This window comes from Pipra filicauda, unplaced genomic scaffold (genome assembly GCF_003945595.2).
Source record: "Pipra filicauda isolate LSUMZ 115617 unplaced genomic scaffold, ASM394559v2 scaffold462_size518177_pilon, whole genome shotgun sequence".
NCBI classification, from domain to species: Eukaryota; Metazoa; Chordata; class Aves; order Passeriformes; family Pipridae; genus Pipra; species Pipra filicauda.
In genome coordinates, this window is record NW_024104601.1 from 314,355 (window position 1) to 336,487 (window position 22,133).

Genomic DNA, 22,133 nt, shown 5'->3' on the forward strand with positions numbered 1-22,133 from the left:
TTTGATCAAATAGGCTGCTCTGTTCACTGCTTGTTGGTTAAAAAATGACAACAAACAAACCCCCACCCCCTGCTCCCGTGGGCCAGTGGGATGATAAATCCCACCCCTAGAGAGGGACTGAACAGGGGAAAGGGGTTTGGTTTGCTGGGTGTTTGTTTGTTTGTTTGTGGGGGTTTTTTTGAGAGACTTGCCAATTGAAATGTGGCTGTCCTGAAGTGCAAGGACCTTTGGTACCTGAGAGCAGGGTGTGAGCAGCTCTGCTGCAGGCTCTGCTCGTGCTGGGGCCAGGGGAGAGCTGCTCTGTTCAGCACCGCCACCTTTGCTCTAAATTAGTCGGTGGGGGGACCAAAATGTCTGTTGGCAGCTCTCAACACGCAGGGAAGAGTTGGAATGCAACCCACAGCAACCAACTACTGCCTGGGAGCCTGGAGTGCTGGTTCTTGGGAGGGACTGACTGAAAGGAGAAGGATCTCGGAGGCTTCCGTGATTTCTGAAAGCTCATCAGTGAGATAATTTGGGAAAAGCTAAGAAGCAGAGAACATTCTTAATTAGGCTCCCAGCTCGGGGAAAGAGCTCCTTGCTGAGATCCCTCCGAGCTCTGCAGTAGCAGAGGAATGCAGATTGACTGAGGCACACCAAGTTTACAGCAGCTGAGGTGAGGCCTGCAGCATCTTTTATCTTCACAGCTTGTCAGCCAGAATAATTTACCTAAAAATAGCTGCCTGAAGTTGAGCTTTGAATGCAAAATCCTTTTGCCCCGAATACAGAGAATCTCAGCAACTTCACCAAACACTGATTTTCACCTAGAGCGAGGCAGGACTCCAGCTACGTGCTTAATCTCTTGAAACAGCTGCAGTGCCTTGCAGAGAGAATCAGGAATTTGTTCCTGTGCTTCCTTCCTTATGGGAGGTTCTGTGCTGTAGGACAGCTCTGTGTGTGGAACTGGCACATAATGACCTTGTTCATTTTGTGTGATAATTTTCACAAAGATTCCCCTGTCAGTATCTGTTTGTTCTCCCTTGCCAAATACTTTACCCTGTGAACTCTTTAGACAGGGGCTCTGTTGTTGGTGTGTTTGTCATTTGTCACGTGGCAGAATCTCAGTCTATGATTGAGATAACAGAGAGTTATCATAGCACAAATAATCTGTTTTCAAGGGAAAAGCGATAAACATGGTGTTCTGTGCCAAAAAATTAAATAAGGCTCTTGAAAATTCCTTTTCTATTCACATGTTGGCTACTAGATGCCTGTGGTACCTTCCAGCTATAGGAGAGAGTCTGTTTACTGAAATATTCATCCTCTGTTTTCCCATTTTAACCAATAGGAACAAGCAGCAACAAGATATGACACATCTACAGTTCTGGATATTTCCCAAACAATTTCTCCAAAGAAGATAAAAATCACTGTTGGACAAAAAAAAAAGACACGGTGAGTTAAGGTCGACTTTTAAATCAGACTGTCAAAATTCAGGACAGATGTTTCTAAAAGCACCACCACTGGCACCAAAGGCCACTCAGGAGGCAGCACCTGACAGTGCTGCTGCCCTGTCAGAGCTCAGCATCTCTCCAAAGGCTGCCAGCCAGGGGGGCCAAAGCTCCGAATTCAACAGGGGTGAAATTCCCCTGGAATCTTGGGGGAAAGGAAAACGGGTGTCACATGGGAAGAACTGAATTGTTACTGGACAGCAGATTTCCTGACCCAGGGCTTCAGTCAGCCCTGCTGGGAGGAGCTGGAGCTGTTCTCCAGGGGGCAGGTTCAAGCTGCTGTGTGTTCCCTCCCGATAAAAATCTCCTGCAGGCTGAAGCAGGCGAGGCTGCAGCTGCTTTCGGAGTGTCCTTGTCCTCCTTTGCTTTGTGTTGGTGAACATGCTCCTGAGAGCAAAGAATCGCAGGAGTTGGTCCCCAGAAGGTGATCAGAGCTGGCTGGGGATGTACAGCAAGGAGCCAGCAGGTGATGGCTGGGGACAAAGGAAAGCACTGAACAAAACAGTGTCTTTAGAGGCCATGGCAGACACCCTTGATCACCTCTCCGTCTGTCCAGCTGTGAGACAGGCACTTTGATCTGCTTGGAAACCTGATCCTTGTCCTCAAGAACCTTCATCACAAATTCTGCACAGGGCCCAGTGAGTCCAAGCAGTAAATGTTGGTGCAGTAGGAAGGTAAAAAGGGAATTGTGACGTTATGGGGTAGCAGTGTTGGGAAGCTCTGACAGCACATGTACAGCTGCAGATAACAGGGATACAGTCAGGGGCTGAAGAATACAATATTGCTCTGGATAAGGTGATAAGGAAAATGAGTTTGAACAGGGAAACATTCCCAGCCCTAGAAAAGCACAAATGTCTCAGCTGCACTGGTAAAAGTGATTCATCTGCTCAAGTGCTCCTTCCTTTTCTGGCAATGGCAGATGATGCTTTTGGTGCCTTTCAGGCTGTACCTAAAGGGCATTAGATCAATAATCCCTCTGATTTACAGATGGAGTCTGAACCTGGGGCTCTCTGGAGTCTTGCTACCTACTCCTCTGCTCTGCTCTGTGGGCAGGCAGGCACTGGTGATATTTTGCAATTCAAGCAGTAACACAGAGGGCAGCAGGGAGAGGGGGTTTGTATCAACGACATGGCCAGGAACGGCACTTTGAAAAGTTCTCTGCCTGAGCATATCCAGGCCCCAAGAAAGGCCACTCAATTAGTTACTGGAGTCTGCACTTGCAGAACAGCCTTCCCACGGAGTGAGGCAGCTTTGGCTTGGCAGCTGATTGCACACGTGGTGATGAGACCTGCACCTCCTCTGGAAGTGTCTCCCTCACGGTCACTCAGAGCACTTGCATTTATACCTCTGAGTTCTGCTGAGCTCTTCTGAGCTCTGAGCTGTGATGTTACCTTGTAATTGTACGTCCCAGGCCTGTTTTGTGATTAGTAACTTCTTTCTTAGTTTGGCTTTTACGTCTCTACCCTCTGAGTTCATTAAATGTCCCTATTCCCCAATGCTGCTGCTTTTTTCCCCAGCCCTTTGTTTGGAGCTGCCTAAAGCTGCCTGGGGAAGAGAACCAGACAACTGAGGTCTCACACTCCCCCCTCACACGTTTCTCCCAGTGTGGAGAAAGAAGGAATGCAGTGCCTGCTGCACAAGCCAGCAAATAGGTTAGCAGGTTAAAAGCAGCAGTGGCAAAAGGAAAAGCTTCCCAAGAGACTCCTGGGCTCGACAACCCGGTGGAGGTGCCCCGAGCTGGTGGCAGGGGCTGCCCTGCTCCTGGTTCCCAGAGCAAACTTAGGAAATTCTCTTTGTGGCAGCCGAGTGTCCCCAGAGCCAGGCAGGGTCCCTGCACAGCCTGACCCCCCTCAGCTCCTTACCCAGCCCTGCTGGGCTCTTTGTGGCTCCTGTCCTGAGCTCTGGCTCCCAAGGAGTTAAGAGGTGGGCTCTAGGCTTGAGTGTGTTATTTATCCACGTGGGTACAACACACAAAACTAAAGCTGTAGTTGGAAACACACCATAAAATTCTATGATTTCCTAGTCTTCATATTCTATTAGGACCTTCTCTATATCCTCAGTCATCATATCCTTTAGAAACTGTAGTTCAGTCTTTTTTCCTGATTTTTGCGTCTGCCTTGGTCTGTGGGGAAGTAGAACTGGAGGAACTTCAAAGGGAAAAGAAACAAAGGGAAAAGAAATGCAAGAAAACTTACTCAGGCAGAAAAATGACCTATAGTGTTTGCACAATTTAGTCTGCATCTCAGCTTCTTGCCAGCCTAAAGAACCTGTGAGTGTCAAGTGGTTGCTGAGAAGTTGACATTAATCCCTGTTTGGCCATCTTTTAACACAAAACGGACCATCAGGGCCTGGAATGGGGGGGAATGGTCACAGGAAAGGGCAGCCTGTGCAGACAGTTTGCCCAGGGCTTTGCCCGTGGGTTTGCACCCAGGCAGTGGTTTTTCTGAGGGACAAGAACTGAGCTGGTAAAGGCAGGGCTGCTCTCAAGTGCCTGCACCTGCTTTGCTCAGGTGATGGTGTGGCCACCACAGAAGAGCCCACCCCCCTTTTATCCTGCCCCCTCACACACGGGTACCACGTGCAGGAACCAAAGTGACTCCTCCAGGCCTGGCCCCTGGTTCCCACACGGAATTGTTGGTGCTTTTGGAAGGCAGCTGCAGGTGAAGTGCAGGGCTGTGTGTGGCGAAGGGGTCCTGACTCCCTGGGTGTCTTGCCCGGTGTCCTCAGAGAGGACCTGAGCTCTGGTGATGCCAGGGTGGGCAGGAGCTGCTGGATTGGGTTAATTTGCTGCTGCTGTGTAAACGAGCAGACTGAGCCCTTGGTTTGTGTCTCCTGTTCACAGCCGAGATCCCTCCCCTCCCCTCGCTGCTCACGGAGATGAGAGGAGGAAAGGATGCTGCTGAGCTGCACTTTGCTCCAGTACTTGGCACATCCTTTGCAGAACAGGCTGTTTGCTGAGCAGAGATGCTGCAGCCATTCCCTCCTGCTCCCCTGGAAAGGAGATGGAACCATAACCCGGGGAGGGAGTGAGTGAGGCGGCCGCTGCACAGAGCCTGGCTGGGAGGAGGGAAGCTGGAGAGCCTGGAATATGTGCCTGCCTCAGCAGCACTGCAGTGGTGAAGCCCCTGACTGACTACGTGCAGGTTCCTGTTCTTCAGGCATTGCTACAGAGAACTCGGCAGTCAGATGAGATGCATCGGCCTCCTTTTTCACTGCTGCTCTGTTGTCATCGGGCACTAATTGCTGGGAGTTATTTTCCTTCCTGTGGCTGCCTGCCTGCATCTCTTCTCATGCTGCAGGAGAAACGGTGAGCACAGCAGCAGCCCAGTGTCCTGTCCCACAAGAACGCTCCTGCAGGATGTGCCAGCGCAGTCAGGGGCTGCTGCAATGGTGCGTGGGACCTCGCAAACAGCGGGATTTGGGATTATTAATGCTTTATAAAGGTGTCCCAGACTCCATCTAGCAACTAGCTGGAGACATTGGCTGCCCTTTGGGGCTTGCTGACTGCTTTTGATTTTCCTCTCGTTACTGGTTTCACACTCATCTGGGTCGGCGGCGTTTGCGCGAGGGGAAGGGACTTCCCTGGCCAGGAGGATTTTGCTGCGTGGAAAGTGCAGGTGTGAGCTCTGGAGGGGACTGCAGTCTGACCAGCCATGGCTCAAGCAGCTAAGCAGCTGAAGAAAATCAAAGATATCGAGGCTCAGGCTCTGCAGGAGCAGAAGGAGAAGGAGGAATCCAACCGCAAGCGCAGGAACCGCTCCCGGGACCGGAAGAAAAAGGTCAGTGGTGCTGGGAGAGCAAACCCAGTCCAGGTCCTGTGGTCTGGCACTGAGAGGTGTTTGTGGTGGGGGGAGAGAGGGGCAGCCTGGTCCCTGTGTGAACCTGTGTGCAGCCAGCACAGGAAACAGTCTGCCAAAGAGAGGACAACTTTCAGGAGCAGGATCTGCTGTTTACCCTGACATCTTAGGGAGGGGGGCTGGAGAAAAGTCTGGTGAGGGGGAAGGGAAGTGAGGGGTTTATCAAGGCAGCTCAAGAGGTTTGTTCAGACCAGTGACAGACTGGATCTCTAAAATAAAATTGCTGGTTCCTGGCTTCCTGCAGCTTCCCAGAGTTGCTCTTTGTGTTCAGAGCAAAGGGCCAAGAGGCCCCCACTCCTTTTCTCTAGTGAAGGAGTAGTTTTGGTGTCCACTCCATCTGCTGCTTGATCTCCCCCAGAACACTGAGATCAGGGGACAGCAGGAGCAGACAGAGCAGGCATGTTTGTGCAGGGACTGTGAGCTCTGCTGCTGAGGGCAGGCTGGATTTGTGCATGGGACAGGGGTCGTCCTTCCCAGCAAAGGCACATCCCTTGCTGGCAGCAGATGGGGGGATCAGGGATCGAGGTGTCTGTCCCCTCTGCTGACACCCACATGCTGGAGCCTGGGGTCTGCTGGCTCTTCTGAGCTGTAGTTCCTCTCTGGAAAGTCACTGCCAGCTTTTTCTTGCCACCAGCTTCCTGCAGGAGCAGGTGTGTTGGTAAAATAGCTTTGCTCCCCCTTGAAGACCTCTTGAACTGGATGCTCCTCTCCCAGCAGGGTCTGAGGGTGTTTGTGCTCTGCACCAATGCAGAGAGGCAGCGAGGAGAGAGGTGAGACCAAGGGTAGTCAAGGATATATCTGGCAGCAGGTTGTGATACAGGAATTCTTAGGTGGGCTCCTCCTCTGCCTTTAGCAAAAGACTTGGAGACTTCCATGTGCCCCTCTGAGCAGGAGCCCCAGAGCAGAGCTCTGCTGTTGGAGAGTCCTGAGGAGAGCCCTGCTTTTCTTAAAGCTGGGCCAGGGCAGCCTGGGAGGGGTCTGTGTCAACAGAGCAGCTCCTCAGGGGGAGCTCAGTGGGCACATCAGGACAAATGTGGGGTCTGCAGGCAGCAGCTGGAAGTTGGGTGTGGGGATCAGGTGCCTCCTCCAGTGACAGGAGCTGCTCCCTTCTGGGGGTCCCTGCAGGGCCCCTTGTACTGGGAGCTGATGGAGCAGCTTCCCTCTCACATTGCCAGAGGACTGGAAAGGGGTTCTCCTGTGAAGAGCCACCAAATCAGGACATGTCTCTGTTGGGTCAGCTCTCTCCTGTTCTCCCCTGCCTCCAAAGCCTCGGTGTCTCCAGTGGTGGTGTTTTCACTGCCCAGGTCCCCCTGGGACAAGCAGGGAGCTGCCAGGATGTGTTGGAGCCCCATCCTGTGCTGCTGCAGCAGCTGTGGAGGGTTGGTGTGTGTCAGGGCAGGCTGTTGGTGCCCTGTGAGCCCGGCAGGACTCGTGTCGTGGCCGTGCCAAAGGCCCCTGCACTGGCCAAGGATGGACTGAAGGCACCGTGGTGTTCCTGCCCCTCTGGCAGTGCCTGCTGGCTGTGCCCTGCTCTGTGCACACACAGGGCTCTCTGGGGCACGCTGCTCATCTGCTCAGGGTTTGCACAGGGCAGGGGATCGTATCTCGAGTTCTGGCTGAGCCCATCAAGTACTGCTGCAAAGGAAGTTGTTAGCAGAGGGTGACCTGTGATCCAGGGAAGCCCCAGCATGACACAAGGCAGTGGAGATGGCCAGAGGGAAGGAGATGATGGCCCCAGAACAAGTTTCTTCTCGTCTCATGCCATGTGAGCTCCTGCTGTGAGCTGTTATGTCTTGAGCTCTGTATCCTTCAGCATCTCCTGGCATTTTTGTGTGGTTGTGTGTGTCCCAGGAACTGCACAGTTGAATCCTTCAAGAACCTCGTGTTCTGTGACACCTGGAGGCAGTGAGTTCTGTTATTTAATGCTGTGTTCCCCAAAACCCTTCTCCTTGGACCATGATCATATTTGTTGCTCTTCAGTTTCCATGGCAATTTCTTGGGTTTTGTATTAAGTGCATGTAATGAGATTGACCTTGTACTGTCCATTTTCGTGTTCTGTGCCTCTTGTTTGTCTCTTGGCACAGGGACAGTCCAGGAGTGTGACCCTGTCACTCCTCCAGGACCCCCTGCACCCAACCTTTGGAACTCAGGTGATGAGAGCTGATGTTCTGTTTGACAGGGGCTGCACAAAGGATTTAAGGAACAGGATCTTGTCACTCCCCTGTGCTCTCTGTCCAGCCCAGGCACACTTGACCCCAGAGAGCAAGTGTATAATAGTTGTGCCTGTTCCCACACTTGGTGCAAGTGCTGAACTGTGAGGACTTCCCAGGGCTGTGGCAAAATGTGCTGGTGAGTCCTCGGGGTGCCCTGCACACTGGCAGGTGTGGCAGAGAGCAAAGGAGAGTGGGCTAGCAGGAGTTCACTGCCTTTAGAGAATGTGCCAGGCACCCTCTGGGTTGGCTCCTTCCTGTTGCTGCTGCAGGATCCCAGCTTCAAATCTCTGTGCATTTTGCTTGGATGGGCAGTTCACAGGGGGCCAGAGACACTCTGTCCCTGCTGCTGGGCTGCTCGTGGAGCCTCTGATGTGGCCACAGCTACACTGACAGGGAAGTGGTGATGGGCAGACCGATGCCTGTGCTCTGGATGCAGCTCTTTATCCCTTCTTTGCGGTTCTGAGAGGCAATGATGGGCAGGAACACTTTCTTCCTTCCCCTGCAGTTGTGGTCAGGCTCCCTCAGCAGGAAACCCTCGGGGCAGTCACACAGAGCACTTGAAAGACACGTTCCTGCCTTTGCCAGGGTCGTGGGCAGCAGCACAACCCGCTGGGGGAACGGGAGGTTGTGACTCTGTTCCTGTAACTTGTTGTGTGAACACAGTTACTGAGTCCTTTTTGAGTTGCACAGGACTTGTTGTGGTTGTGTGTTAAGGACAGAAAATGGACCGAATCTCTCTCCAGGAATTCTGGAAGCACTGGCAGAGCTCACCAAATGGGTCGTTAGAAAGGGCCCAAAGTGTCCAACCCCCAAACTGGGGCCCAGAGCACTTGGGCCCTTTTATCTCAAACATAAACCTACAAGCACCTTGCAGCTGTGCCACCATCATTGGTGGCTGGTGGCATTGCAGCCTGACACAGTTTGAGATTAATAAATCAAATTAATACTTTTATGAGCATCTTTCTTCCTACTGAAGTATCCTTATTCTGGTACTAAATTCAGCCATGTACATTCAGCCATGTATTCAGCAGACACCTTCATCTCTTTGTAGAGAGGCAGATTCCAGCTGTGCTTCTCACTGGCCATGCAGGATTCATGGAGCAGGAGGCTGGAACCCCTAAAATGCCTGTGACAAAGAGCAAGAGGATTTCAGTAACAGCAGCAGTGCCAATAATGCTCAAAGAACTCCCCAAGTGCACGTGAGAGCACAGGCAGTCTGTGTGCAGCATAACTGGAGCCATGGTATTAAATAAAAATCTGACCAAGAGCTCAAAAGGAAATTCCTGTGATGATTGCTATCAGTGTTCAAATGATAAATTATTAGTATGAAAGATGTGATGTATCTGCTTGGTACATTCAGAGTAAATTTTCCTTGGGCATGTAAAGAACAGAGGAACTGCCTGAATTTACCACTTTTTTTTTTTAATTTCTTTTTTTCTTTGCTTTTCTCTTGCCACTCCTCTCTAGTTTCTTTCTCTTGCAGCTGTTCAAGGGTAATTCAGTCCCTTGTTATGGATTTGTAGAGCATCTCACACAATGCAGTGTTAAGTAGTGAAAGAAAGTGATTCCTAATAAGAAACCTCTGCATAAAATTCCTTGGCTTTTTCTAGTTGATATTTTCCTGGAAACAGCACAGGAGCAGCCTGAGGGTCCCTGGCTCTCCACAGCACAGGCTGGCACCCATCCTCAGTGCAGCACTGCTTCTGCAGCAGGAAATGTGTGGTGCTCACTGTTAGACACAGGAATACAGCCTGGCAGGAGAGGCTGGGGGGGTTCTTCGGAGCAGGGAGACAAGAAATTAATGAGAGAGGGTTTGAATTACGTGGGAAAGCAGGAGAGGTGTTTCTGCTTGGCAGGAGCTGTGGCAGAGACAGAGCTCTCCCATCGGCTGGGGTGAAATGGTGGGAAAGAGCAAAGGGAGGACAGAGGAGCAAGTGACCCCCTTTGTATAGTCAGTCATGGATAAGGAATAAATGTGGGCCTTTGAATGGCTGGCAACAACTGCCAGAAGAAACTCCAAGCTGAGGTGTGGGAGGTGAGCTGGGAGAGGGGCTGGGTCCTGGAAGGGCAGCACTGAGAGATTACAATGACATGGAGGATGCTGATGAGAATGCTTTTACAGGGGTGAATTTTGGCATCCTTAGGAAGCCAGGGAAATGTGGGAACTAGAACAAGTCGGAACAGTTTGGACCAACAGCCACAAACCCAATGAGACAGGGAAGCCATTGCAGATGATTCCTTAGTAGGACAGTCGAGCAGTCGCGTAGGGTGACCACGCTTGTGGTTGTTGTGTGACAAGAAAAAGAGGTCACTGACTGTTCACTGAGAGGGTGTATCAGGGTGGAACTTGGGTCTGAGCTTAGGATCCCTGAGATGTAAAATCCAGACACCTCTGTCAGAATTATGCAATGAGCACATGAGAAACTGGGGTGAGAAATCGCTGCTGGAGCGTGGCCAAGGAGCAGCAGGGGCTGCTCTCCCTGCTCGCCTCATCCTCCCAAATGGCTGGCACTGTGCAGCAGCCTCAGCTGGCACTGCCTTCAGAGGGGCTGCAGGGAAAAGAGGGATGCACAGAAGGAGGGCAAAGGGTTTCAGCAGAGCCAGCTGCAGGGGGGTCAGGACAGCCCATGGTGAATGCACTTGTGAGCTCCACTGGGTCCTCCTCCCGTGGGTGTTTGGCTGCACAGCCCCTGGGCTGGGCTACCTGGACTCTTGCAGCAGATCCTGCCAGAGATGTGACGTGGCTGTCAGCCCCCCGGGTCTTCACTGGCTGCTGGGAGCTGTGCTGCTGTCTCACCTGCAAGCTGGAGAAAGGACCTGCAGAGTCTCAGAGCACAAGAGCTGCTTTGTCTCCTTTCTCTGCCTGCTCCTAGAGCAGCAGCTCCTGCTGCAGCTTCTGTTCTCTCCTACTGCAGGTTTTGTTGGTTCTATCAGCCAAAACCCTGCCTGCATCTCTGGTGTGGTTTAACACCAGCCAGCAACTAAGTGCCCTTGGCAGAGCAGTGACTGAGAAGTCAACCAGCTTGTGGTGTGGCACAGCATTGAAGGGCCACGTGAGACCAGCACTAGGTGAGGCCAGGAGGACACCCGAAGCTCCAGCTGGGCTCCAGCTGTTGCAGCAGCTCCTTGCAGCCAGGATTAGGTGTTTGTACTCCAGAGCTCTCTGCCAGAGGCACTTTTTCTGCAGAGGAATGAGTATCTTCTTCCTGGAACATGATGCTGCTGTGTAGTGGTGGGGAGAAGGGGCATGGGAGGGATATCAGGACAGCCAAGGCCTTTGAGGCTGGATGAAGCCCTAGCTTTTAGCACTCTGAATGTAACCAGAGGGACAGTATAGACAAAGAATTGAACTATAACTGGTAATGAGCCCAATTGTCAGCTGTTACCTAGACTGTCAAAATTATTTTACAAATCAAAGGGTCATCTCACATCTTCCTCTGGGTTGTTTGTGTGCCAGGTTCAAACGAAGTAGTGTTGTGTCTTTCCTGCTGTAAATGTCCAGTGTGTAAAGCTGAAGGTGCTTTGTACACAGAGCTGCTGGCAGAGTGGGGCAGAGCATGAGCTGCCTTACAGGAGATTGGAGCACAGAGGGACGGAGCAACTGGGGAGGATTTGCTCCTCCACCTCTGCCCAGTGTTCCAGCCTGGAACTGCTCTGTGTGCCAGCAAGGTAACTGTGACCCTCCAAGCTCTGTCAAGGTTGTTGGGGAAGCAAGTCCCACTGGGGTGTGGGGAGGATTACGTCAGCTGGCTGCACTGTCAGGAGACTCAGACCTCTGATTCATAGAAGCTTAATAAATATTTAGTTCTTGCTTTAGGCTGGGTTGGGAAGCAGAGGGACTGTGTGGGACTGTGTTTTCCTCTGATGCTGCTTGTCTGACCTGCCACTGGAGTCCTGCAGGAAGGGAAATGCTGTCAGGATTCCAAGCAGGATCCCTGTGGCACCTCTCGGCTCCCGTGGCCTGGGAGGGACATTGTCCTCTCCAGCCACCGAGGCTTCTCCTCCTTCTCTCCCCGTGTCTCTGGAATGGACTCAGCAGGAAGAGGCTGTTTCAAACTGACCTGTGACTAAACTCTGGGCAGTCTCACTTGCCACTGCTCCCCACACCCTGGTGGGCCACGCAGCCCACGCTGGTTGGAATGGGAGCAGCTCTGCCCCCAGCACGGGTGTTTTCCTTCCAGTGTCTGGGGGAGGGATGGCAGAGGACAGTGCACAGCATGTTTGTGTGCAGGATGGAAAGAGGCAGCACTGATCTCAGTGTTGGGGATGTTGCAGGAGTTCCTGGCTGAGCACAGGGCATCGCAGGGGACGTGGACCAAGAGCCCTCTTGAGTGACCCAATTAGGAAAATCAGAATATTTATATGGTAGCAGGTCCTCTCTGATGTTTACCTATTTCTTCTTTCACTGTCTGCCTTGCCCTTTGCAGAATGTGGTGACAAGAGAGCCTGGTCTCTGAGACAACATGAGCTAATATATATTGACCTGTGTTTGACTTGACAAGTCCATCCCTTCCCCACTAAATAGTTGTCCACAAACACTAAAGGCAGTTGTAGCTGAAGAACAGTGTGCACAGTGCTTGGCTAGAAAGGCATTTCAGAGCAGTGCCTGTGTCTTCTCCTGGCATTCCCAGGCAGGAGGGAGATGCAGCACCATGTGGGGTGGGGTGAAGAGGCATCTGGACGTGAGGGAGGTTGGGCAGGAGCAGAATCCTCTGCTGCAGGGACTCGCTGGCAGGAGGAAGCACTGGGGGGATGTTGGTGCTCTTCTGCACTGCTGCTCTACAGGCTCTTCAATTATTCAGGTCATAACAGCATCTGTATGTGGCTGGGGAGCCCAGTGGTTAAGGAGGTGCTGGAATGAGGTGAAACCTCGCAGCACTCAGAAATGTGTCTCAGTTCCTCCACGCTGTCCTCGCAGCAGGGCCCTGGCTGAGCACAGGGACCAGCCCTGCCTGGAGCAAGTGCCTTAGGAGGGTGAGCACAAAGGACTCTGTGCAAGTCCTGCCCTTGGCAGCCCGGGGGGCTCAGGTTATCCACTGTAGGAAGGCATACAGGCAGTGTGGTGAAGCTGAGGTGCAGCAAGCTGGATCTAAGCTCAAAGGAAAGCAGCTTTACAGAGTGCTAAAATTAGAAGTTTAGTCTGAATTATGCTAATTTGTTTTAATTGTCTAAGTGTGTCAAGGTTCTCCAGAAATACACCCTCTCTGTGGTGGTCTGGAAAGGTGTGGCATCACCAGGGCTGTGATGGAAGGATGGGTCAAGGATGGTGGAGGTTTCTGGGTTCCCTGGCCTACTTACATCTCCCTCACAGTCCTCACCTCCAGCTCTCAAAATGCCACGGGGGTAGATTCTGAAAGTGTTAGCTCTGGGCTGAACAGACCAGCTTGCTAAAACCTTCAGTGAGTAGAGGGAAGCTTCCTGGGTGCAGGGAAGTTCCTGACACCTTCTCTCTCTAAGGGCACTTACCAGCACAGTAGAGCCATCTGAAAATTCACATTTTCTTTCACAGCTGATTATGTCATGTTTTGAACCTCAACTCTGCAAACAGCAGCAAAAATTCAAACTCCCTTCCTATTTGCAAATGAAGTTTTGCTGACTGGGTGAAACGTTAAACCAGAGCCATACATTTTGTGTGGAGGGGTTGCAAGTGTAGGGGACTGTGTTAAATCTATGCCTCCAAAATGTTGCAGCCTCAGTGAAAAATCTCCAGCAGAGACAAAGCAGCAGGTATTCACCCCAGTGCCTTGGGAGGCGGAAGGAGAGAACGCAGCAGCAGGAGAGCATTCAGAAAACAGACGAGGTTTCTAAATTTATCCAGAGATGAGGAAGGAAGGAGAGAGTGTGTGTGTGTGTGTGTCCAGGCCACTGGGAAGACTCCTGTCTAATGGAAAAGGTACTGCAGCAAGACAGCAAGCAGGAATGAAGGCTTTGGTCCTTCACTGCACTGTGGTGACAGGACTTTTCAGGGCTTGTAGGGTGCATTCACGGACCTGTGTTGGACCTTCCCAATGGGAAATGCAGAGAACAGCATTCTGAAACCTTCTGAACCTAGAAGAATATAAACCTCTAGGTTCTCACGCTGTAAATGATTTCCATGGGTTTGGTTATTGGAGTAGTGTGTCCTTAAATAAGACACTAAAATTCAATGATCCAGTGTTCTTGACTTTGGAATATCTGTGTGGAGTTTCTCTTTTTTTGGAGTGGTTTTTTTGTTTCCCCCTCTGCATTTCCCTCGTGGTGGATGAAAGTCCTCTGGCTGGCAGTGGGAACAGGGAGTGGAGTGCAGGGGGTGGGTGCTGTGCCAGAGAGTTCTGAGAAAAGGAAATCTTACCCAACTGGCTTTTGATGTTAGACTTGCTTTTACTGCAGTGGGGAGTGTTACAGTTCTTCCCCTCTTTAATACTGAAACGGGAGTGGCATCTGTGGCACTCTGTGGCACGGGGGGTTTCAGCTCTAGGAGGTGCCTGCCTGGGATCAGTATTTGGCCCATAGGCTGTAATTTTCTAGGCTTTTTTCATTCTTCAGCTCTTTTCCTGGCAGAAGCCTCTCGGCTCACAGTGACAGTAGGTTTGGTCCAAGCAGGAATTGCTCAGTGGAGCGTGGTGTGGCAGCTCCCTTCACACACAGCTCGGCCGTGCCACTGCCCCGACACCCACAAGGTGGGCTGAGCCCTCCCTGGGAGGGCTGGGGAGAAATGCTCCCTGTCAGCCTGCTGTCAAATGGCTGTGGAGCTGAGGCTGCAGTAAGAGGAGCTGCAGTGTCACAGGGCACAAGTATAAAATATCTGCTGCCCATCAGTTCTGTATCAGCAAAACTCCTTCTCAGAACTTGTGCACTCGTCCCTGCCAGTGGGGAGATGTGCTTCTTGGACCTGGGACCAGGGAAGTCCTCCAAGGCCAGCAGCAGCTCAGTAAGGCACAGAGGAAACACCCTTTCCGTCCAAAATGTGAGGCAGCAGCATTCCCTGTCTCCTGACAACATTTCACAGGGATCAGCAGCACTTGCCTGTGGGGCCTTTCAGCACAGTCTGTAGTAGGAGACTGCTTCAGGATTCTGTGTTTCATATTGTAAAGGAAATTCTGTCAGAAGTCTGGCATAAAAACCCCTCAGATGTTTCAAATCTTTCTCTCTGCCCCCACACTTCAGAGCATCTTGGTTTGTACTGCACCCCCCTGCCCTGGCTGGGGGAGGCAGGTGGGTGCAGGGTCAGGTGGGTGCAGGGTCAGTGCCCAGCATTTCCTGGCACTGACAGTGCTGTGTTTTAGCAAAGCCCCAGAGAATCCCAGTTCTGAGTGTTACAGGAGTGTTCATTTTTTTAAGGTAAGCAATTATTCAGTGCTGAGGTCGGAGGTGTCCTTGCCACGCAGGGCATCTCTGTGTGCTGCTGGAGAGGTGATCAGGCAGCAGCTCCTCCTGTGGTTGGCACAGCCTGTGCTCATGTGGAATGACTTCCCCTCTGCTGTGATGCAGTGGGCGATGGGGACAGTGTTGTGCTGCATCTTCCTGGGCTCTGCTGGCTCTTCTGGCTGCTCTTCTGACTGCTCAGCCCTTCCTGAGTGCCAGCACTCTCGTGGGGCTCAGCTCCCAGCATGGATAACATGGAGTAACACCATCTTATTTCTGAATCACTGGGGGGAAGGGGGATTTTTTATTAATAACCCAAATTACCCCGTGAAACAGCAGCTTGTCTGCCGTTAAATATTAAACTCCATTAAGTGGGTGAGCTGGGGCACAGAGGCAGCAGCGTGCTGGCAGTGCCGGGCTGGGGAGGAGATGAAGCAGTGCTGGCCAGCACCAATCCTTGCTCCTCGGAGAGCCTCCCATCTCCGGGGCAGTCAGGTGCTCCTCCACTCAGCTCCCCAGCTTCCAAGCAGCGTTTTGCACGCTTTAAACATTTTGCACGCTTCGAGCAGATCCCAACATCAAAGGCTGGTGGATCCTGGCTCTGGCGTTACCATGGCAACAGCAGCTGAGAGGATTTGGCTGTTTCTGGGGTAGGACTGTGCTGCTCGGGGTGCTGGGCAGAGCGGGGCTGCTCTTTGCACGTCGGTGCCACCGAGGGCATCGTCCTGTGTGAGGGGGTGCTCTGGGCACACTCAGGGGTCCTGTGGGGCAGAACTCTGCACCCCAGCTGCTCACTTCAGCTCCTCCAGCCCGGGAGAGGAGGAGGAGGAGGGAGCCCTGCCCGTGCTGCGCCACACGTGGAAGTAGGTCAGCTGAATTACACCCTTGGAAACGCTCGTTTCTCTTCCCTGGCTCTCCAGGGAGCCAAGCAGCGAGTCCTGCTTCAAGCACTGACTCTGTAGGAGCCCAACACTGCTTTGGTGAGCCTGCCCTCGGGATCTTGGCCTCAGGTGCTTCTTCCATCCTCCTGCAGCTCCGCATGTGCTGGATACAGTGGATTTCCAGGAGTGGGCATAAAGCTGAGCTTTTTACACTGTGCAAATGTGCTCCTGGTCTGGCTGGGCAGCATGTCAGGGGCTGCTGTGGGCCCTCCCTGGGACTCTGTCAGGCTGTGTGTCCTGGGCAAAATGCCCCATCCTCCCCCTTGTGGTCTGTGAAATGGCCCCTGGGAATTCACTGCTGTTCTGTGACCATTTCTCTTCTGGGTGACCCCAGCGTCTCTGGCCAGTGTGTGCTGAGGGAACAGGCACATGTGGGACTGGTTTGGACACAGCAGATGTCCTTTGGGGGCTGTGGAGATGGGCACTCAGGACAGCTGGGGGATGTGCTGAGGGAAATCAGGTAATTCTGAGTGCCCTCGTGCTGTCACGGCAATAAACAACCCTCAGACTTGTGCTCTCAGTGCTCTTGGCCACTGCAGACTGAAGGAGGAAATATTTTGTCAGACTGCCTGAACAGAGCAAGAAGATCTTGGTGCAGACTGTGGTGTTTAGGGACAGTGAGACCTCAGGGTGGCTGAGAATGAAGGTCCACTGAAAGTGTGGGATGAGAGCTGAGTTCTTGCTCTCTGGCTTGATGTTCAGCAGCAGAGCAGGTTTCTTTCCAAGAGGAGCAGAGTGCAGCCTCCCAGGTGGGGACTGTGCCTTCATCTGCTCTCTCAGGAGGTCGGTCTGTGCTGCCTCCAGGCAGGCACTGCAGCCAAGTGCTGGAAATCTCTTGGTCCTGAGATCCCCAAACAGGGGGAACAATTTTGGCATCTCTCAGGGATCTGGAGCCTTGCAGTTACTGCAGGACCAGGGGATCCAACAGGATCAATAGCTGGGGTGGATTAACTGCAGCCTGGGCAGGGTCTTGTTACGTCTTTTAGTTTGGTACCTGCCTGAGTGAAAGCTGAAATCTGCACTGTGAGCAGTAATTAAGAAGTGATTTGCCCTTGGCCCATATTGTGGGCATAATGCCAAATTCCTTGTTCCTAGAACTGGGATTTTTCAGATTCAGGCTGAGCTAGGCAATGGTTTCTGGTCTCAGAACTGCCTGTTCTCTAAGAGGGGGACAAACAGGGGCTGTTAATCCTGTGGGTAAGATACCTTCCGGTTCCCTGGGTAGGAGAGCTGGAGGCAGAGGTTGCTGAACACTTTTTATCTGTGCAGATATCTTCTTTGCAGCCAGGACAGCACAGAACTAAGCCATAGCATAAACAGTGGGCCATGAATATTCCCCTCCTTTGGGAACTCTGCAGCTCTTCCATGTCTTCACTCCGAAGATCTGACTTTCTGAGTTTTCATGGTGAATAAATAAGATAAATCAGTGTAGTGAAATTTTCAGTTGCGTTGCTTGGCTTGTCCAGATGATGAGCAAAAGGAACACCTGCTAAGTCATGGCACAAGATGCCAGAGAGGCACGTGCTGTGAATTTGTCTGTCTGCTCACTGTGTGCAGGGAGGGGCAAAGGGCTGCTGGAATGTCTTGGTTTAGGGCTCAGACTAATTCCTCTCCAGGAACTAAATGGTGGTTCTGCTGGCACAGGGCAGCTGTCTCTTGGAGTGAGACAGCAGGCTGCTTCATCTTCAGAACCATGCCTTTGGAGGCAGCAGTGCACAGTTCAAGAAACAAAACCTGAAGAACATCTATTCACTTTGTATTTCTGATTTCCTTTGGGAATCTCACAGATTAAATAGTTCTGAACCGATAAACGACCATGAAATGGTTTCTTAGATCAGGGCTGTGACAGGAGGAGGTTTCTTATGTCTATTAGGTGCTTCTGGGTGCCAGTTTTTAGACTGATTTGGGGAGAAGTACCTCTGAATTGGCTTCCTCACCTTCCTCCCCTCCTGACAATAAAGGGCACGGAGAGGCAGCTCGGGAGAGAGCAAGGGCTGGAATATTTGTGTACAGCAAATCTTTGTCCCCCTCCCACCACATAACATTGCACAGCTCCTCCATGGACAGAGAGCTGAAGAGCAGGTGTGGGTGTGGACCCCTCACATAGTTCCTCTGGTGCTCCTGGCTGGTGATTCCAGCACTTGGGAGGCTGAGGATGAGCTGTTGGAGAGGTAAGGCACCAGCAGCACCCATGAATCTCCTGTTGGATCACAGATCACTGTGCCAGGAGCCACCAACACCCCAGGGAAGTGAAGGCTCAGCTGTGTGGTGCTCTGGGAGCTGCCTGCTCTGAGCTGCAGCTCTATCCCAGCTCTGCAGAGCATCCTTGTCCCCTTATTTATGCATTTCTGGCTGCATCACCACTGCTCTCCCAACAGGAGGGAGCAGCCTGACAGCACCACTGTTCCTCTGGGTACCTGCTGTTATCCATGGCTGGGCAGCACTGGCAGAATTGCTAAAGGTTTAAATTATTCAGCTTCTGTTGCTGACTCAGCTGTAAAACTCCCCTGAGGTTTCCTGAGGGAACAGTTTGCTGGCCAGGCCCTGGCTGCTCCTGGAGCCCCAGCAGGTGACAGGAGCACAGCGAGTGCTTTCCTGGGTAAGCAGAAAGGGACATGCTGGAGTAAGGTGAACCCCTGTGTGCCGTGTCCTTGCACCAGGAGGGGACTGCCAAGTGCTCAGGGAGCAGCAGTTCCCTTCAGTAACTGCAGCCCTGGACCCATCCCATTGTTTCCCAAGTGCTGAGTGCAGGAAGGGCTGCCCCTCCTTCCCCGAGCAAAGGCACACAGAGCTGCCTCCAGATAGGAGAGCCCACTGTTATTTCCTCTCCTGCAAGGTGTTTAAGGCTCTCTGCTGCACACACTTCCCTCCCCGTTCCCTGAAGGCAGAGGAAGAGCAGCTGAGGACAGACTGGCAGCAGCCAGCACGTCTCTGGTTACAGATCCCAGGAAGGAGCCTCACGTTCCTCCACAGCCACATCACCACCTCAGGAGCTTCTCCAAAGGTCACAGGCAGGACTCTGGATCTTGAGAAAACAAAACTCTTTGTAGCTGAAGGAGTGGTTTCCTTCAGACCTCCTCTGCTCCTGAATTTCTGGCAGTTTTGCGCACCCCTGAGTCCGTCGGCAGCTGCTGCTGGAATTTGGTGTTTTCACCTCACATTCACCTGGAATGTGATGGCACTGAGGCACAAGGGACGTGGAGCCTTGTCCCAGAAGCCATCTCAGGATAGCAGAGGGAGAAATTATTTTTCCTGTGGGTATGATAGACATTGCAGCATCCAGAGGACAGCACTTCAGAGAGTACTGGAACCCTGGCTCACAAAAACTCCCTGAAGCCCACAGGGGTGCCCAGTGGCAATTATTTGCTGTTATTCACTGTAACTCTTGGTCACTTTTTCTCAGCATGAGTTAGCTCTTTTTTTAGACAATGCTCCTGTTTTTCCCAATGTAAATCATGTCCCTTTGCAGAGGCCCAGTTTAACTCTGTGTCAGCTTTGTGGGTCCAACATGACACCGACCTGTGCAGTCTGAGGCTTTAAAGGGACATTCATATGCTCTGATGTCACTAAGGAGAGGACACAGAATAAAATCTTGGAGAATGAGCAAACCAGACAATCTCAGTTCAGGGTCTGGAAACAGGTAAGTGTTAAGGAGCTGCCAGAGACCTTAGATTTTTGAGCTGTTTTCATGGAAATGGAAAGAGCTCTTGGGAGTAAAAGCTATTCATTTATAAGAACTGTATTTGTTATTTTTCAAGCTCTCCCAGGCTCTGATTTCTCAGACAGAGTTGTGCCCAGTGTTGGTTTCTCCAGAACTGCAGAGATATTATTGTTAGATATAACAGGCAAGGTAACAGCGACAAACTGTAAAACAAGTTGCTCTGTGGTATGAGATTCAGCACTGATACATGTCTACAATTAGATAAGGGGAACTTTTGAAGATGCCTCAGGTGAGGTGATAATGAGTGAATGAGACCTGGTAGAGGCATCAGTGGGAAGTGTTCAGGAAATTATCATTAACAAGAGACAGCAATTAATGGAGCAAAGAGACCAGTTTTCTCAGAGGTGGAGCCTGCACCAGCTCCACAAACAGCCCCAGGGATTGTCTCGTCCCTGAGTTTGGCTGTTCTAGATTTGTGAACGTCCCCAGTGCCAGAGGCTGCACAAAGCAAAGCTAAACCCAGTCTCACAGTGGGGGAGGACGAGGGGGGCAGTCTCAGGGGCACTGTGACACTGCTTTTCCCTGTGGTGCCTGAAGGGAACCCTGGATGGACTGGAGGGCAGAGCTCCTTTTTCCAGGACCAAAGCTGTGTGGCTGCCCTGCAGGCCCCCAGTGCCTCGTGGAGATGGCCCTGGTGCAGCATCTGGACCCAAGGTGGGGTAGGCAGAGCACAGGCAGAGGGATGGATGAGTCCTGCCAGCCCAGCTCTGCAGGGTCACCCCGCAGAGCCCCCGGAGGGTGGGACGGGAGTGATGTCCAGGAGGGCTGTTCCTTTGGACAACTGGTGTGACTCCCTTGCGTGTCTTTCAGAGGGGGCATGCACCAACCACTGTGGACCCCTTGCCTTCTTGCTGCAAGCAAGGATCTCCTGAAGGGATGCTGGAGCAGGAGTCTGCTGTGCAGGTAGAAGGGGGGAAGGGGCGCGTTCATTGTTTGCAGGGGCTCGAGGCCCTACCAAGAGCCTGGAGCTGCTGTCACGAGACTTCATTTGCCACTTCAGTTCCATCTCGGTGTCCTCCATTTGGGACTGTGCCCAGCCAAGGTCTGCAGAGACCAGTGAACGACATGAGGTCTCTGCTCGCTGCCTCTGGCCCAACCTGCTTCGTGTGGCACAGACCAAGGGACACTTTGGTTCGAGCCACAGAGCTGTTCCATTCTGCTTTGTATTGCTGAAGTTTCATCTTCCCTCGTACTGTTTGAAGAGCAGGGTTCATGCACGTGGGCTCCTCCCTGTTAACAGCCCACAGATGTGTTCATGAAGCGTGGCTCAGGCATGACACCAAATAAACAGTGTCCTCGAGCCCCTGACGTGGGACAGCCCAGCCCGTAATCTCCAGACTCCAGGCAGGAGCCTCCTTGTTGTGCTGGCTGGCAGTCAGGTGTGTGAGTGGTGATAGGGTGCAGTCCTGCTGCTGATAAACCTCCTCCAGCCTGGCTGCTCACGCTTGCTTTGGCTGCAGCATTCAGTGTGAGGGGCTGATCAGAGCTGCAGACCTGGCTGTCCAGGGTGAGCTGACCTTCTCCTGCAGCCATGACATGTCTGCACTACCTCAGGGTGAGTACCTGGGCATGGTCAGGGGTGTGCTGGGCAGCACAGGGGGAGAGGAATCAGGTCAGCTGGTTTGCACAAGGGAGTTTAGGTGTATTCTGGCTGGGAACACGAACTTAAGTCCTAGTCCAGAGAAAATGGCCCTTCTCCACAAATGGTTGCAGCTAAATGGACCTCAGACTGGCAGGAAGGGTTTGCTGCCCTTCTTAAGTCACTGGGAGCTTGCCTAAGGTCATACTGGGAGCCAGTGACAGTGTCTGGTGTCGAAACCAGGTCCCCTGGTGCTGTATTTGCCTTGTCCTCCTCGCCACTGCTTTGCTATGGCAGGGAGGTGCCCCGGGGTTGGTTTTTGTGATGGTCCCTGTTGATTTCTGTGTTGCCACCTTTGCTGCTTTACCCTGGGGCAGGAGCACGGGGTGCTGTTCCTCCCCCAGCACGGTGCAGGCTCTGAGCAGGGCAGGGGCTGTGCTGCCACGGCTGTGCTCGCATGTCCTCCCAGGGCTCAGCTGCAGGGACACATCCCAGCCTCAGGTGCTTCCCTGTCAGTGCTTCCCTCCCTGCATGGCTTCTGGAGGCTGCACCCGAGTCTGGCCAGGCTGAGGGCTGATGCAGTGAATCCATGGGCTGCACTGTGACTCCTCCCAGGGTGCAGATCCCAGAGGAAAATCCCCTTCCCAGCGCTTTTGCTTGTGCAGGCAGGGCTGGTGTGCTGGAGCAGAGGTAGGGAATGAGTCAGAACAGACTGCAGGGATCAGGAGCAGTCTGGGAGCATCACCAGCAAAGAGGAGGAAGCTTCTCCACAGGGTGCCAGGGCAGATCCTGATGGCATGGCCTGGGCTCAGTGTCTCACCTGAGCAGGAGGGCACTGACAGAGCCCAGGGCAGGTTGAGGCTGGTCCACAAGCTGTGTCTGAGTCCCTGGCTGGCAGCAGGCAGGCTCAGGGCAGGTCTCTGATTCCCCCTTGCACTGGGCATCCCGTTAAAGCCCTCTCAGCTCCCCAGTGCTCATTGCACAGACCTGCCTG

General features: G+C 52.6%; 1 protein-coding gene across 12 annotated transcripts in view; it reads left to right on the forward strand.

Moving 5' to 3' along the window:
- The first annotated feature begins 4,327 nt into the window (after positions 1–4,327).
- The window catches only part of ANK1 (ankyrin 1), a 50,091-nt gene continuing 32,285 nt past the window's right edge, over positions 4,328–22,133 (forward strand). For 6 of the 12 annotated variants that reach the window (XM_027744321.2, XM_039386057.1, XM_039386062.1 and 3 more), the window contains exons 1-2: positions 4,329–5,263; positions 20,371–20,463. In XM_027744321.2, the coding sequence (XP_027600122.1) occupies positions 5,138–5,263; positions 20,371–20,463 (219 nt within the window). In that variant the 5' untranslated portion in view covers positions 4,329–5,137. Of the gene's footprint in view, positions 5,264–20,370; positions 20,464–21,056; positions 21,116–22,133 lie in introns of those variants that run through there. The other 6 variants (XM_039386058.1, XM_027744332.2, XM_039386060.1 and 3 more) reach the window with 3 other exon arrangements.